This window comes from Cicer arietinum, chromosome 3, assembly GCF_000331145.2.
Source record: "Cicer arietinum cultivar CDC Frontier isolate Library 1 chromosome 3, Cicar.CDCFrontier_v2.0, whole genome shotgun sequence".
Classification (NCBI taxonomy): Eukaryota; Viridiplantae; Streptophyta; class Magnoliopsida; order Fabales; family Fabaceae; genus Cicer; species Cicer arietinum.
The window spans coordinates 68,455,183-68,472,371 of NC_021162.2; the positions used below are offsets into that span (position 1 = coordinate 68,455,183).

General features: G+C 27.2%; 2 protein-coding genes and 1 long non-coding RNA gene across 4 annotated transcripts; 1 reads left to right on the plus strand and 2 right to left on the minus strand.

Moving 5' to 3' along the window:
* Window positions 1-1,862: 1,862 nt before the first annotated feature.
* LOC101504778 (uncharacterized) lies at window positions 1,863-4,081 on the minus strand. The gene is made up of 6 exons (XM_012713814.3): window positions 3,924-4,081; window positions 3,680-3,832; window positions 3,478-3,588; window positions 3,074-3,298; window positions 2,803-2,967; window positions 1,863-2,358 (listed from the first exon to the last, which is right to left on the minus strand). The coding sequence occupies exons 1-6, from the start codon at window positions 3,966-3,968 to the stop codon at window positions 2,110-2,112; spliced, it is 948 nt and encodes a 315-aa protein (XP_012569268.1). The 5' UTR covers window positions 3,969-4,081; the 3' UTR covers window positions 1,863-2,109.
* A 5,710-nt stretch (window positions 4,082-9,791) lies between these two features.
* On the plus strand, window positions 9,792-12,819 carry LOC101505096 (cyclin-P3-1). 2 transcript variants are annotated; one of them, XM_004493611.4, is made up of 3 exons: window positions 9,792-10,053; window positions 11,509-11,916; window positions 12,334-12,819. In XM_004493611.4, exons 2-3 carry the CDS (start codon window positions 11,516-11,518, stop codon window positions 12,587-12,589), a joined length of 657 nt encoding a protein of 218 aa, XP_004493668.1. In that variant the 5' UTR covers window positions 9,792-10,053; window positions 11,509-11,515; the 3' UTR covers window positions 12,590-12,819. The 2 variants fall into 2 exon arrangements, with proteins under 2 accessions (XP_004493668.1, XP_027188770.1); XM_027332969.2 differs by lacking the exon at window positions 9,792-10,053 and adding an exon at window positions 10,151-11,103.
* LOC101505417 (uncharacterized) lies at window positions 12,767-14,137 on the minus strand. The gene is made up of 2 exons (XR_189577.4): window positions 13,629-14,137; window positions 12,767-13,529 (listed from the first exon to the last, which is right to left on the minus strand). It is a non-coding gene; the product is annotated as an uncharacterized lncRNA (long non-coding RNA).
* Between the last annotated feature and the right edge of the window lie 3,052 nt (window positions 14,138-17,189).

Here is a 17,189-nt window from a genome sequence, read left to right on the forward strand (position 1 = left end):
ATTTTATTTCGTCAAATAAATACAAATACCATTATATGTTGAAAAATAAATTAACAATCAAAGTACAATGAGTCAAACAATTATCCTATATAATAAGTTATCATACGAATTTTACAAAATATTTTAAAAATTAAATTAGATGAGTGTGATAAACATGATTTTCCTAATCATATTCAGTTATTACAAATCAATAAAATAATATTATAAGATAACTATATTTATAATACATAAAATATTATTTATAAAATTTATAAAATTAATTAATTAATATCCGCGTAGCGCGCATGCCATAATCTAATTATTATTATTAGAGCATTGCTATATAGCACAACTCCTTTCACAACAAATTTAGGGATGTAGAAAAATGGTGATAAAAAAATACGAAAGAGAAAAAATCATTAATAGCAAGAGAATTCGTCTCATTGTTAATATAGCTTTCTTTTTCAATCTTGTAGATTAAGTTCATCTTTTCAACTTATATAGTCTTCTTTAGAGATTAAAGATTTTCAACTTCAATAATTTATCTATTTATTTTTAGCACGATTTAATGTGGTGCATGCAACACATCTTTTGACATTGATCTTAAGGAATTTCTCGAATTTGACATTAATCTTAAAGGATTCTCGAATTTTTTTGAAAAATTACTCAAACAAATAAAATAAAAATAGTAGTATTTTTTAAGAAATTATTGCTAATTGTTTTTCTTTTAATTATGTTATTGTTGACTTTGTTGATTACTAAACCTAATTGTCCTATAGTATGGTATTCCCTCTTTTTAATTATTATTATTATTATTATAATAAATAATTATTATACTTATAATTAAAAATTATTGTAATTAAAATGATTAAGTATAAAATTTTATATAATTTATATGACCACAACAGTTTGGAGAATTTGTGACAAGAAATTACAAAAGAAAATTTTTCTAAAAAAATTAGTATATTATAATAATAATGTAATTATTATTTTATTTTTTGGATTGAAATTAAAAAAAAATTGAAATAGGCAAAAATTTGAATTTATATGAGTGGACCACTTATATGAGTGAACGCGTCCGCATCTTGATGTTTCTAAGTTTCCTCGCCTAAGTCGTTTAGTTGCTCCACTTCTGTTCCAGCAGATGCAAACAAAGCAAAGAACAGGATGCTTCAGACGCGGATGCAAACAAAGCAAACAGGTTCAGCTTCTGCATGCAAGCAAAAACACTGGTTCTTCAAAAAGTAGTGGGACGAGCACCATACAATGAGGAGTAAGCAACTGTTTAGGTTAAGCAATAAGTGGAGCACCATGCAGTTTTTTTGTTGTTGTTGTTGTGTACTCTTGGCTAGTTAATTCTTTTTTGATTTTATCTGTGTCTTTAAACTTGCTACATACCACTCTGGTGTTTTGACCTACTACTAAGACGTTGTTTGGAAAGGTGCTTTTATTTGATTGAAAAGGCAGTGTGGAAATTTCAAAACTCCTTTCCCCTTCTCAGGAAGCATAATCAAATAAGATAATAAATAGAATTCAACCACATGCTATCTTCTGGCAGGAAGCATAATCAAATCAGACACTGTAACTTACACTATGCCACCAATCACCTTCCTTGTGACAAGAGAGCACACTGATTGCCTATGCATTTTTCCAAATAAAAGAGTACAACTATGGTTTAATGGCAAAAATTGAAGTAACCGAAGTATAGTGGTGGTAGGGTTTAGGCTATTTACTCGTCCTAAATAAATGCATAAGCACAAAAATAATATTTAGATGGAAACTAATTGGAGGTTGCTATCCTCACTTACTTGTAGTTGTTGACATCATAATTTGTTTGGATGTATTTGCAAAAAAGTTTTATACTTTCTACCAAATTTAAACGCTTTTTGGGTGAAGAACAAGAGAGATTATCAAATTATTACGAGGATAAATGAATACTATTTACTATTATTATCTCATTTTAGAGATAATCATTACTAAACGGATAACAAATATCAATAATGTTTTATGCAGAAATACAAGGAATATTTGCAGCAGCATTACAGGGGATGTTATGATGGTGCTTAAAATTTTGGTTCTTCTCCATCATCAAGTTAAGTAGAGAACTCGTAGAGATGGTTCCTTAGTGTTTCATAGTTCTTCTCTATTTGTGTCATCATCATCTTCATCCCTTGTCTCTTCAGCAATTGTTGGTGGTGGAGATGAGAAGTCCAAACACATTCCTTGGATGACATGCTCATATGATTCAGAGAGGTCTTGTGAAGTATGTTGATGGTACTCCACAAGCTGGTGAAGGCATTGGTTTTCTCTCATAAGATTTGCATTTTCATTGGCCAGTCTTGCCTTCTCACCAAGAAGTGCTTCCAGCTGAAGCCTCACCTACACACACACCATTATCCACACAAGATTAATTAGTTGCATAAATTTGACAATTTAGTTCCTCACATCAATGAAATTCTAAAACAATTTTGTAGACTAAATTGATGGACACAAAATGATCGGACCCATATGATTATGTTTACGTGATTTGAAATTAGTTGAGGACAAAATTGTGATTCACTCAATTTGGGGTGTTATCAGATGATTTTTAGAACCAAATAACTACACCCCTCCAATTTAGGGAGAAAAGTTGTGATTCACTAGATTAATATTAATATATTTAACAAATCCTAACTAATGTCTAATGCCAATCAAATAAAAATGTAACATAACAGTACTAGTTACATTAAAAATACAAAAATGATATCATTACTAACTCTATGATTGGAACTGTCTGAATATTTTTGAACATATGGTATGATTAAGATTAATTAGATTCCTTACCAAATCATCTTCCTCAGGCCTAACTCCTTTAGCAAATCCATCACGTAGTCTTCTGTTCTCTTCTTCAAGCAGACCACATCTTTCTTGCACAAAACACAGATCTGACTTGATAGACTTCAATTCTCTTGCAAGTGAAGCTGCTTTAGATGCCATTGAAACTGCAAGCTGTAATTAGTGCAAACAAATAAGTAACAATTATCCAGAAGCTTGAATAAAACCACACTTACTAACTAGTATCTGATAAATATCACAATTAAAAAAAAACACCTACATTTTTTGCTTTCTTGATGTTCCTATCATGCATTTTTTGCCCATTTTCATTTTGTGACTCAATGACATTTTCTTCATAAAAATCATCTATTTTCCTTTTAGTTCCTTTCTTTGACTCCTCTTTCTGTTTCTCTCCTGAACCCTCTTCTTCTTTGTTTTCTGATTTTTCAATTTTGCTTTGGAATATATCAGTTAATGTGGGTGGATTCCCCAATTCTCTAGCACCCTGTGAACAAAATAAAAGCAAAAATAATAAATTATAAATTCAATTAACATAAAATGTTGCAGCTAACACATTTTATTTATCCACAAGATTTGAGTACTATTAATTAATAACGAAAAAAATAATTAATTGAAGCATATAAAATTAACATTAATTAATAGATATCATAATTTAATTTATACCTGTATGGCATTGTCTAAGTTATTAGACAAAAGAGAGAGTGTGTGAGCAACTGAATCAAACCCTCTTATCAGCAACAACGAATCTTCCTTCAACCGTCTTCCTTGTTCATTCTGCAATAACAAAATTAAATAACAAATTCAGTGACCTAAATAATAATTAGATTTCCCATTTATAAAAAAAGAAGAAAAAGAATGTACTAACCAAACGGGTGTGAGCAGAGGTAGATGGAAGATTGGGTTGACGATTGTGATCGAGAAGCGAGTCGATTCTATTACGGAGAGTACTCCATAATCGTTTATCAGAAGATGGACTAAACAGAGGTGACGAATTAACAACAACGTTCGTATTATCATCCTGATAATAATGACACGTAAACAACATTAATTAATTAATTACATAAGTTAAGAACACGAGTACAGAAACAAGACATTGTAACATAACAAACCTGGTTGATGTGAAGAGGAGAAGGAGAATCCAACGAGATTGTCATAGTGTTTGAGAGAGAGAGAGAGAGAGAGAGAGAGATAAGGTTAACTAACGGCTAGTTTTTTAAAGTGAGTTTGCATTGAAGTAAAGGATGAGGACGATTTTATTTAAATAGAGAGATAAATAAATGTAACGTTCGGATCTACTTAACATCTTTTGTTTGGGATGGAAGTAAAATAAAACTCTTTAAAAAAAAAAAAAGATGAAGTAAACGTAAGCTCCCAACAAAAAAAAATAGTTTAAAGGGAGACAGCTTTAAACGAGACTGAGAGACGCGATATATATTTTTTTTGGATTTCTCTAAGCAATTTATTTTAGAATATCGAATAAATAAAGTGAATAATATTAATTATTAAAAAATAAATGAATAGTTGACAATTGATTTTTTTGTTTTATATTTTTTAAATAATTTTTATAATATTTTTTTAATAATTTTTAAAATAAAGTTTTAAAAATTAGTTTAAATAATTTACTATAAAAATGTACTTTTAAGTATTTTATTTGTTTGCTATGATTTTTTTATATTAAATTTTAAAAAATAGCTAAAATAAAAAATTATTTTTGAAATATAAATTTATAAAAATATTATTTTTATTATATTAAAATATTTAAATTATTAAATATCAAAATTATCTTTTAAATCAATAACAGTTGAATTTAAAACAATTTCTATTATTTTTATAAAAAATACTTTTTTAAATATAAAATTAAAATTACTTTTTAATTTTTTGTTAAACAAACGACTCATTATATGCACATATACAATTATAATCTTAATTTTTAATTTATTCATTTTACTAATTACTCATTTTAAATAAAAATCAAATTCTTTTTCTAACAAATATTAAGAGATGCTTAAAGAATCAAATATATAAATATTAAAAATTTAAATATATTTTTAATTCTTCTATTTTGATCCTTATCTCACCTTTTATATAATTTTTTGTTTCTCTCTTGTTTTTAGTGATTTAGATGTTTTATTTTTGACATGGTGCTGTGAGTGTGACTTGGAAAAAGAGGTAGTGTCGACATATTCTTTACTATTAATTTATATAAATAATTTTTTTAATTAAATAATATTATTTATTATATTAAAAATATTAAATAATTCTAAAATTTAACTTGTCACAACTTTTCTCCAAATTAAATCGAACTGTTGCATCGTTCAGCTTCTTCTTCTCCTTTCATCGTTGTCTAACAAGCTAACTAACCACTCTTATTATTGCAGCTGTGGGTAGCGTAACTAACCCCTTTTTCTTGGACTTTTTTTTATTTTATTTGGTGCCCATTTTTTGTGTTTTTGTTTTTAAGATGAGGTTAAATTTGTGAATTTTGTCTATTAGGTGGTTTAGTTTAGTTCAGTTTGAAAAAAAATTATGATAAGTTAAAATTTCCAACATTATTTAAGAATTTTAATATAATAGATAATATTATTTAATTAAAAATCATTTATATAAATTAATAATGAAAAATATAGTTTAGTTGTTATGCAGTATAAAAAGTATTATACTATAAATACATTATAATTATTTATAAAGATAAACTTATAAATAATTTTAATAAAAGTCAAATATATTTAACAATTTAATAGTTGTGATTGACTAATAATAAAAATTTATTTACACTAACAATATATATAAATTAAATTATAGAAAATAGATTCACATCATTTTCTCTCCAAATTACTAATTATTAATGACACTTCAAAGCCATGTGATAAATAAAACATTCAAAAGACCAAAGTAGCAAGATTGATAAAAAAGAAATTACACAAAATGTGAAATAAGGAAACCAAAAACCCATGTTTTAAAATTATGGGATCGAAAGTTAAATTTTGATAAAATAAATTATGAAAAGTATTTTCAAACCAATTTTTATTTAGTTATTTATTGAAGTTGAGCATTGAAATTTTAAACTTTGTTTCTTCAAATAAAACTTTCATTCTTAGTGCACTTAAAGGCAATTGTTAGTAAAATTCATTTTTTGTTCACAAAGCATCTATATACTAAGAAATAAATGTAGATTATCTCCTTCAATTTTCATCCATCCCTCTCCTTCTTTTCTTCTCTTAAATTTATTTTTTTATTCAATAAAAAAATAAATTAATTATACTTTTGGTATTTCTGTTTTAGCTTAATTACGAAAATAATTTTTAATTTTATTTTTCTTCAGTTTTGATTATAAAATAAAATTTTGGTCTAAAATTTGATGGAGTGTCGTTTTTTTTAAGTCACACTACAACATTTATGATTATAGATCTCATATACAATTGTTGTATCACGGAATCTTGTGGCATAGCGTAACTTAAATAATCACAAAAAAATGACACTCCATCAAATTTTAGATTAAAATTCTGTTTGAATGATCATAATTGAAGAGAAATAAAATGAGATGACCATTTTCGTGATTCAGCTAAAATAAGAGGACAAAAACTACAATTAAATCATAAAAAGTGATGAAAAAAAATTTCATTGAAAAGTAAAAAAAACAGTCAACAGACACTGATGAAAGAGAATAGAAAAAAATGATTCAAATCTCTTCTTTTCCCCCACAGTAATTTTCTATATTTTTATTTTTTGTTCAAATATATAATTGACTGTAAATATACTTTTCTTTATTATAAATTAAAACTTTTTTTTAGTGTGCGTGCAATTTTTGGTGTAAATTAAAACTTTAATACGACAGATATTTTAGAGCAGATATTATATAGTATGATTATGAATCATATCATATATAACGAAATAATTTATTGGCTGGAATTACAAAATGAAGTAATGGACAGTTCAAATAGTCCCACCGTCCACCGACAATCCATAATTTTATGTCGGTGATTGGGTTATGATTTGTTTTCTAAAGGAATAATGGGTTTATATTATGGTTCTAAAACAATAAGGATTTAGTTGATATATATTAATATTGTAATTTTATATTGTGAATTAATTATAATTCATAAATTAAAACAAATATTTAAATTTATTTTAAAGTTTATATAAATATATATTTGTGATTGGGTTATAAGATAAAAAATTATATAAATAATATATCAAAATTTATTTCAAATAGTAAAGGGTACATTTGATTAAGATTTCAAATGAATTTAGAAGACTTTTATGGGATTTGAATCGCGTAGAGTGTCCAATAATTACAGGTAATTGTGCTCGAGACTATTTGATTAAGAACAAATTATTTAAAAAAAATGCTCGCATAGAACAATCCATAATTGTGCTCGCGTAGAGTGTCCAAATTATTTAACCATTAGTTGCACATTTAAGAAGTTCAATATCAAACAATAATTTTATCATTATTTTCCTTAAAAAAAAATGCATTATACCCAGGCGATAGAGATGGTAAAGTTACAAAGTTTGTTATCGTTTTTATAATGAAGTTATGTTAAATTCAATGGTCTAAATCATTTTTTATGACATTATTGAATTTGAAATCATTGAACAATTGAATTAGTGCTCACAGGTGTGGTGGTGTCCTGTCTAATCATTAGTTGTCCTACTCAGCCATATTATATGCTGATAGAATAAAATAAATAAAATAATGAGTTGTGATATTTGTTACCTTGGATTTTTTATTATTTATTCGATGTCTTTTTCTTTTATCTTATTTTTATATTATATATATTTATTATTTTATTTTATTAAAGACTTAGGGTGGAAACAGATCGGATCACGTGACCTGAGGTTTTGAAATGTCTCAGTCTCGTTACGATTAATTTTTTAGGTTTAAGTCTTGTCTAGATTTATTATAGTTTTTTTTTTCCGATATAGTTTGGCTTTTTTAAAACTCTGATATAACTTGAAAGTCTATATAAAAGTCTTATTAACATTAAAATATTTAAATGTTATATTTTACATATCTATATATATTAAATAAAAAATGATATTTTTTAACAAAATAATTTTTAAATTTTTTGAAACAAACATGACTACAGAATATATAATCGCTACCGATATTAGAACGACTACTGAATATGAAACAACGACAGAGGGATCGCCTAATTGATAGATTTTAAAATAGGATATAATATTATTAATAAATAATAATAATAATAATAAATAATAAATAACACTAATAAATAATAAAATATATATAGATCGGTCTATCAGACTTAACAGGCTTTTTTATAAGTCCGAGCTTGACATATTTAAATAAATAAATTTTAAAAATAATCTAAATCTAATATTTTTATTAAATAGATTATATTAGGTCATATCATAAGTAGGTCAGATCATATACCTTTAACGAACGGTTTAATATATTTCCATCCATATTCAAAGTGCAAAAGATGTATTTTTGAAAGTAGACCCATAAACGAACGGTTTAATATATTCTCATCCATACTCAAATATGTTTTAATTTCTCAAAATCCTCCTTCTATGAGTGGCCTTATTAAACTCATTAAAATACTTTAATGTTTTTGGTACCGGTGAAAATCTTAATCATAAAGAAAATAAAACAGATATTTTAAATTGTAAAATAAAAAGACATTATGTGTCATAATTTATGAAGAGTTTCATCTTTTATTTTATTTTTGTATATGATTGTTTTTTTTAAATGAAAATTTATTGGAATAATTTTGATCTAAATTAGTTTGATTATTACGATCGTCACTCTTTCGTTTATTTTATTTAATACTTTTGAAAAAAAAACAACTGAAGATGTTTATAATAATTATGTTTGTTTAGTATCTTAAAATAGTTTGATCACTCCCTACTAAAAAGTCTCTTATTTTGTGAAGATATATGTAATTAATTATGTTTGTGGGGTAAATAATTATTGTTTTTTTCACAATGTCATAGAGAAGAAAATGAAATGTCAGCCAGCATAAGAAAATAACAGATATTCGACTCATAATTATTATATTTGTTTTATAGTTTCAAAATGTTTTGTATTCTTATTTTCATGATTTGGGTTGTCAATACATCACTATTATAATAGACATTCATATAAAATTATTTAAAATAAAAAATATATTTTATTAGGAAAACTTAAATCAAAATATTAAAAATGAAAACTATATATTTTTCACAGTTGTTTACGCTGTCATAGTAGGTCATGAGTTGTGTAGTTGCAAGTCTTCCCCACATTAAGCTAATCACCTATGATCCACTAAATGTGGCCTACCCAACGACGCAATTTATTAATAAAAAAAAAATTGTAGTTTCCTCAATTAAAATTCATATACATTGTTTAAAAAATCTTGTATAAAATTCGTTTAAAATAATACGACAAGAGAGCGAAAATAACAATTTTTTATGGAATTGTTTAACAAATTTAGCAATAGTATATTAATTCCTTCCTTCACGTCGAAAAAATTGTTGTCCGCATTACGCAAACACTTGATTATCGAGTAGGCTTCGTACGGAATAATTATCCGCATCTCAAATCTCAATCAATTAAAATTTGGAATAAAAAGGAAAGGAACAAATTCATGAACCTAAAAATGAAGTTACATTTTGAAATAACTTTCATTGATCTTCTTCTTATGTTTGTGGCTCAACCATTGCCAACAATACATACTTCATATATAAAGCTGATTTTGTCATTTTATGTAACAGCATTAACATTTAGCATATTCTTCAACGCTATTTACTTTATTTGGCTCATGCCTTTTTTATTTTTAATAAAAACATCTTATATTCTTAGCATAATTACAAAACCATATTACGTTTTACATAATTAGTGTATGTGAGTTTTTTCGAAATTTTTTTATTTGTTTATTTTTGTAAGGAACAAAATGTTACTTATTTAGGTGGAAATTTGTGGGACCCGGAGTAGGCAAATTAAAAAAAGAAAGCACTTTGATTTAGCACCTAACTTTAGCAATGAAAAATTGAATTTGGCGTGATATGGTAGCGGTGGTGTGGTGTGGATTTAATTAACTAAAAAAAAAAGGAAGCTTTATTATCTTTATGTAGCATCAATGTCCACTGTGTAGAAACAACAACATCAAAAAACAAAAAAAATGGCGCAGGAACAAACATGATTTTTTTGTTCACATGAATATTTGTTTCGCGCTTCGTTCACTTTTATGTAACAAAATCAGCAACCACCCCATTAGAGTCATCTCTTCGTAATTTGTGAGTTTCTCATCTTTTCCTTTTTTTTCGTCACCACTTGCATTGGACTTTATGCAACAATGAATTGATTTATTTTCTTATGTTTGCTGAATTTTGTTTCGGTTTTCTTATATTTGTCGGTAAAGAAAGGGTAACTGTTCTCATTTCTTGTTTCTTTTTCTGTTTTCTTTTGTTGGGGGGTGGGGGGTTAGGATAGCGTCAAAGTATATGCAGCTGAAAAAAGCATAGCAATTATGTCTTTTTTTATTGAAGTTATGTTAATCTTTGCTTTTTAACTTCTCGGGTGGTGGGGTGGAAGTGAAGTTAGTCTCTTTGAGATCTGGGAGTGTTGATTTGTAGAGACAACATCAATGAGAAAATTAGATATGTAATTTTTTTGTTGGAGAGATCATTGTTGTTTGGAGTTTGTATGATGGGGAGATAAAAATTTGATTCAAGTAGGAGTAGATTTGTTGATGTTGGTTGGTGATTTGGGACAAGAAATTATAGATCTAGGTGCTTTTGGGTTGCTTATGGTAGTTGCCTAATTAAGGAGTTGCTTAGATCTAACCAAACATGAAGTTACCTTATACCAGATCAAAGGATTTTATATTATAAAGGCCTCTGCATATGGAGTAGTATATGTTTCTACTTTTTTATGGGGGAGGGGATGGAATGAGTTATGAGTTATGTGATTTGAAATGGAGAATTCGTTAGGTATCGCGTGACTCGTAGTTAGCGATAAGTTGCTCAGGGGTAATGTTGCAATATGGACTATGAAGTATTTAAATACTAGTTTTACATTGTAAACTCTTATTTTAAATTATAATAGAAAAGTACTGCAGCCGCTCTCCAATCAGAGACATAGGCATAGTTGACTGAACTCCGTGATCAAATATTGGCTGTATTTTTTTGCATTTTTTCGTATCTTTTTTTTTTTAAACTGGAGTGTTGTTCTAACAGAATTTCTTTCATGGTTGAGTTGATATTTGGTAGATGGCATTGACCAGACTAAGAACTAATTTGAATCGTGGGAGCTATTTATTAAAACATGTTTATGATTTTTCATTGGTGAGTTAATCCCTATAAACTTATAGGTGTTGTCCTTGTAGAAGTTCAATGAAAGAGTTTCTGAAAATGAGGAGACACATAAGCTAATGTACATTTATACAAGAACGATTACCTAAAGAACTCTTAATTATTGTGTGATTCATTTTGTATTTCTTTCTATTTATGTGCCTGTAGAGTTTATCCAAATTGGCTCTAAGCTTCAATTATCCTTCCTTTAAATCATGACACAATGAGAAGTAACCTCTATTCAGAATTTCAATTGACTTGATGATATTTGTTTGTTCTAACAACTTGTTATTCAACAGTTTAAGCTTTATAATGTTCATTGTTGACTTGATCCTCCAACAGGATTGAAAACGTGCATTTGAATAAATATTATCTTATTGATTTTCTATTTCCTTGCAGCTTGGATATGGGGACTTCAGCACTTGAAACTGATGATGTAAGCTCTTCAGATATATATCTTTCATTGGGGCTTAAAGGATTGGATAAAGGTGTTGGAGTTCCACGGGTTTTGTCACTTCTCTCATCATTTCTCGATAGGTCAGTTCAAAAGAATGAAATGCTATTAGATGATAAACATATAGAAGACGTTGTTACAGTATTTCATGGTTTAAGCGCACCTGCTCTGAGTGTTCGTAAGTACATTGATCGAATCTTTAAGTACTCGGGTTGCAGCCCGTCCTGTTTTGTTGTTGCACACATATATGTGGATAGATTTCTTCAAAACACGGATATCAAATTGACCTCGCTTAATGTGCACCGGCTTCTGATAACCAGCATTATGCTAGCAGCAAAGTTTATGGATGATGCGTAAGTGCAAGTTTGAAATTGAATAAAATGCACATTAATATCTCATTGTTACTATTTGTGTTATGTTTCTTATGGTGGATATTTTGGTGTTGTTTTTTCTAATATTTTGCTATTTGTGGGGGCCATATATGGTGAAAACCTTATTAATATGACTGCTCTAGCTGATTGACAATGACAACCAAAGATTTAAATTGAGGCTGACAAACTTTGATTTTGTGGAAAACGGTGGTTGTGTAGACATCAAAACTTTTGATATTGCAACCAGAGTAGTATGAAAATATGTTGAATAAAATGATCAATTTCAAAGAAAGGATTATTTTAAGGGAAAATAGCACCTCTAACTTTGACCATTTTGACTACCTTTCATTGTCATTATTTGTTCAAGCTGTTTACATAGCTTTCTATTTGGTTTTGCAGATTCTTCAACAATGCTTACTATGCTAAAGTTGGAGGAGTAAGCACGGCTGAATTAAACAGGTTGGAAATGAGCTTTCTATTTGGTATAGATTTTAGACTTCAGGTTAGTGTAGACACATTTGGAAGATATTGTTGGGATTTGGAGAAAGAAGCTTCAGAAACTCTTCAAATTGAAAGGCCAATGAAGGCTTGCAGAATTAAAGAAAGTTGGTCAAACAAAGATGACCCTTCATGTGCTTCCACAATTGCAAGATGAAAATGTCCAAGCACCACACAATGTATCATTGATGTTCCACAATTAAATGAATTGAAAGAGAAAAGATTGCTACATACACACCATTTGTAATTCACCCATATTTTTTAAGGACACTTTTGTGGTTTGTTGTGATTCCTTTTTCTGTAGCTTTTTCTATTGTTTGTAATTGCAATCATGTAACAGAATAGAGATTGTGATGAAATTTCCAATAGTATTTTGTGGTTATTACATAGTCTTGCTTGAAAGCAATATATCATTTAACACTTGTTTGATTAGGAAAATTGAATTAATGCACAATTTGTTACTCCTCCATGCAAAGCATAAATAAATTAAGGACAGACACAAAGTTGTTGAGACACATCAGGCTAGTTTAAATCATCAACACACTAAAATAAAGAATTAAAGATACACAATAAGCATGATGCATACAAAAAATCCTATGGCACAACACTAGTAGTATACAATATAGAGCATGTTACATCATACCGAAGAATAATTACATGGTAATAACATGAAGCATCTATTGGTTCAAATCCTTTGTTTAGTGTGCCTCAAATCTTTACAGAAAATTCAAGATATTTCCTTTTCATGATACCATGCATTCACAATTATAGCATCACCATGAGGGATTGAGTTATGCTGTCTGCTCCTAGAGATCTCCAGCATGATTCAGTTTTAGCTTCACAGAATTTTATTTCTAAAAGCAAATATCCGAGATCACCTAGGAGGCCTCTCCAATGCAGTCCAACCAAACCTACCTTTTCTGAAATCTCCATTGAACAGATGAAGTGCAAGCTTCTCTATTTAAAACCAAAATTCTCTTTTTATTACAAAAGTAAGAGTAACAGATAGATGAAAAATTAAGATGTATCAACCTAGTAACTTAAGCTGCTCCTTGAGTTCCTTTTCTGCTTTTGCAGTATATATGACCAGGAAACCACTGTCCAATATACAGGAAGAATCAGAAATTCAGCATCCCAAGTCTTGCAATGATGCAATGCAACCAACACATTAGACATATACAAGGGCACATAAATACCTGCATAGAGAGTAATGATGATACTTGAAATTGAACATTCCTCACCATCTTATTCCTTCTCTTTGATTTTCTGATTATTGCTTTCACTTCTAACAACACACACTTTTCTCATATGGATGGATGTTAAATACAACAACATAACTGATATTGAACTCGATTTAATCACAAATTATTTTTCTAATATGAATTTTTTATGTTAAACTTTAAAACCGAAAATGTCTGTCATATTGTGGTAAATTTAATTTCCATATACTGAATGTGAGAAATTTAGATAGGGACAAAACAGCATAAGAAAATAAAGTTTTCTTTTTCTCTCTAGGGAAGAGAAGAAAAGGGTAAAAGAAGGGAGAGATTAATAGGGGTATTCTAGTCAATGAGAAAGGAACTGTCATTCAAAGTTTCAACCTAATAGTGCCAAGAAACAGAATCATGTTCTTTACCTCAATTTTTACCTTTCATACTTTTTCCTGTCGCCATCTCAAACTACTGTACAACCCTTGTTTTACTATTTTTTTATACAAAATCACTAATCAACAACTTAAATTAAGTAAACATGCATTTATATTTTTGTCGTTCATAAAACATGCATTGGTATAAGTAATCCAATAATATTTTGCTTTTCTATTTATGCATATTTTAAAAAAAAAGTTTGTTTCTTATATATAAAAGCACCGGCAGATCTTGAAGAAAATGTTGAGGTGGTCAAATTTTTAAAATTTTAATAGATAAACACAAAAAATTGAAATTGTAAATTTATAAAAATACATTGATTGCGAAAGTCTTAACGCTTATAAGATAGTGTTAATAGAACAAAATTTAATTAATAATTTTAATAATTAAAAATTCATTTATATTTTTTTTAACATTCAAATTTTATAGTTTAATTGTTATGTTTTATCTAGTGTAAAAGTTTTACACAACACATCATAACCATTAATAAGTGTGACTTTAAAAGTAATTATAATAAAAGTCAAATTATTTTATTAATCTGACAATTATAATTAATTGACAATGTAAAATATCTTTTATATTGTCGATGTATACAAATTAAATATAAATTTTTACACTATTAATACAATTTTCTTAACTACAAGGACAAAAACAATATATATATAAAATTCATAATTATATCTCTAGATAAAATTCACAACTCACATAGTTGAAGTTTAGGTTAAAAATTTTAGTTTATTTTATAATTATAATAGTTGTTTTTGTAATTGTTTATATAAATAATACCCTTCGATTTTTTTATTATTTTATAATAGACATTTAAATTATAATTTGGTCAACAAAAATTAATATATTTGATTCAAGGATCAAATAGATCAATTTTTGATATCAAATTGTAAGTCAAATGAATCTAATAAAAAAGATAGTAATGTTATTGAAACACAAAACTTAACCCCAAATATGACACAAATACAATACTCTTGTAAAATAAAGAGAATCACGTTTTGTATTGTAATAAACTTTGTATTTGTGTCTCATTTTGTGTCACATTGTCTTTCAATAACATTACTCAAACAAATAAAATAAAAATAGTAGTATTTTTTAAGAAATTATTGCTAATTGTTTTTCTTTAATTATGTTATTGTTGACTTTGTTGATCACTAAACCTAATTGTCCTAGTATGGTATTCTCTCTTTTTAATTATTATTATTATTATTATTATTATTATAATAATAATTATTATTATACTTATAATTAAAAATTATTGTAATTAAAATGATTAAATAAAAAATTATAAAATTTATATAATTTGTGACAAGAAATTACAGAACAAAAATTTTCTAAAAAAATTAGTATATTATAATAATAATGTAATTATTATTTTATTTTTTGGATTGAAATTAAAAAAAAATTGAAATAGACAAAAATTTGAATTTATATGAGTGGACGAAAATTTCCTTTATTATAATTTTTATACACATAGTTTCATTTTCATTTTCAAAGTTTCGTTTAGTTTTTAAGAAGCAAAACCGCGATAAATCCCTATCTAACACACCCTCCAAACCACCCGAACCAAGCGACACGAATAGTGGTATTATTGTGCTTGACTTTCTTTATTTTTATATATTTATTATGATATTGTAATTATATATATATATATATATATATATATTTATATATATATATATATTTAGTATGACTTAGTAATTAATATAAAGTGTTGATTTTATACTTATTTATTTTATAATTTTGAATATTTTTTAATGATGATAGTATTTTAATGTAAGTATTTTAAAAAAAATATCATTAGGGTGATTATTTTGAATATGAGAGTTTTGATTATTAATATATTTTAAAAGATTAATTACTTTATTTTATAAAATATTAGTTTGAAAATATTAGAAATTTTTGGTAATTAAATTATGTTAAAACATTAGTTTTAGTAATTATTGGTTTTATTTAAAAATAAATAAAGGGACCAATGGATTTTACTACCCTATATTGTTAATAAAATAAAACAACCAAAAAGAAAAAAAAGGGATTGCACTAGCACCTCTAAAACAAACACAATAACAACATGTCATTTGGCACCGGATAACTTTTGCAGAAAAGTTTTTCCGTTTTCGTCAAAATTTCAGTATGTTGTTTTACTCATTTAACCATTCAATTAAACACAATTTTCCAGATTTTTAATAACCCGAATTTCTCCCTAAAATTCCCGATTTCTCCTTTTACAGAATCTGTTATTTTGCACCGTTCTTAAGTCCGATTTGAGTGAAACCAACGCCAAAACGATCGTGTAAAAAGTGGCTATATTATCCAATGATTGGTTTTCTGATTTATGGTAATTTTCCTTAACCGAATTTCGAAATATAGTTTTTAGATTATTTTCTCATATTTTATTTTTGACGTTTACCCATAAACTGTCGAGTTAGATCGATTGAAGGACAAAAAGTCAAAGAACAAAGATTGTTTCCCAAGGAATCATACTCATGTGCGAAAGCGTCGAAATAAGGTAAGGGGTGTGAGAGCGTCTGAATTCATGAGTATAATATATTGTGAGATGAACGGGAAAACCGTATTTTCCCATGATTCATCCGGGCTCGCTACGTATGGCAGTAGCCATTTGAGTGATAAATTAATTAATGTGCAAATAAAAAAATTGTGAGATTAAAATGTGGAATATAAATATTTATAAGGTGTTGATTGATTTAATTTCGTTAAATGTGTGATATTTGATATTATTGTGATATTTAACATTAATGTGATATTTGATGTCATTGTGACAATTGATTTCAAATTAATTTGGTGCATATATTTGATTAAATGAGTTTATGTGAATGCATTGTATAATGTAAGTTTATTTAATGATGACATGTGATTTATGATATAAATATGTGATATGCTTATGTGATGATAATGGTGATGTTTGATTGATGATAGTGATTCTATAAAATTGTGATGAGTTTATGTGATAAGATATGATTAATGATAATGATATTGTGAATTTGCGATAAGAATATTGAAGTAACCCCATAGTTGGTGAAATTATTTTGATTCCAATTTGTGTTTGAGATGACGGTCTTAATAGAGTATCATAGATCAACGAGA

What these genes read in the sequence shown, in the direction of transcription:
- LOC101505096 (XM_027332969.2), top strand. Translation starts at nt 11,084, where the DNA reads ATGTTTATGATTTTTCATTG. An exon ending in ATGTTTATGATTTTTCATTG is followed by an intron (nt 11,104 to 11,508) that starts GTGAGTTAATCC and finishes ATTTCCTTGCAG; the next exon opens with CTTGGATATGGGGACTTCAG. An exon ending in GCAAAGTTTATGGATGATGC is followed by an intron (nt 11,917 to 12,333) that starts GTAAGTGCAAGT and finishes TTGGTTTTGCAG; the next exon opens with ATTCTTCAACAATGCTTACT.
- LOC101504778 (XM_012713814.3), bottom strand. Translation starts at nt 3,968, where the DNA reads ATGACAATCTCGTTGGATTCTCCTTCTCCTCTTCACATCAACCAG. An exon ending in ACTTAGACAATGCCATACAG is followed by an intron (nt 3,299 to 3,477) that starts GTATAAATTAAA and finishes TTTTGTTCACAG; the next exon opens with GGTGCTAGAGAATTGGGGAA. An exon ending in ACATCAAGAAAGCAAAAAAT is followed by an intron (nt 2,968 to 3,073) that starts GTAGGTGTTTTT and finishes CACTAATTACAG; the next exon opens with CTTGCAGTTTCAATGGCATC.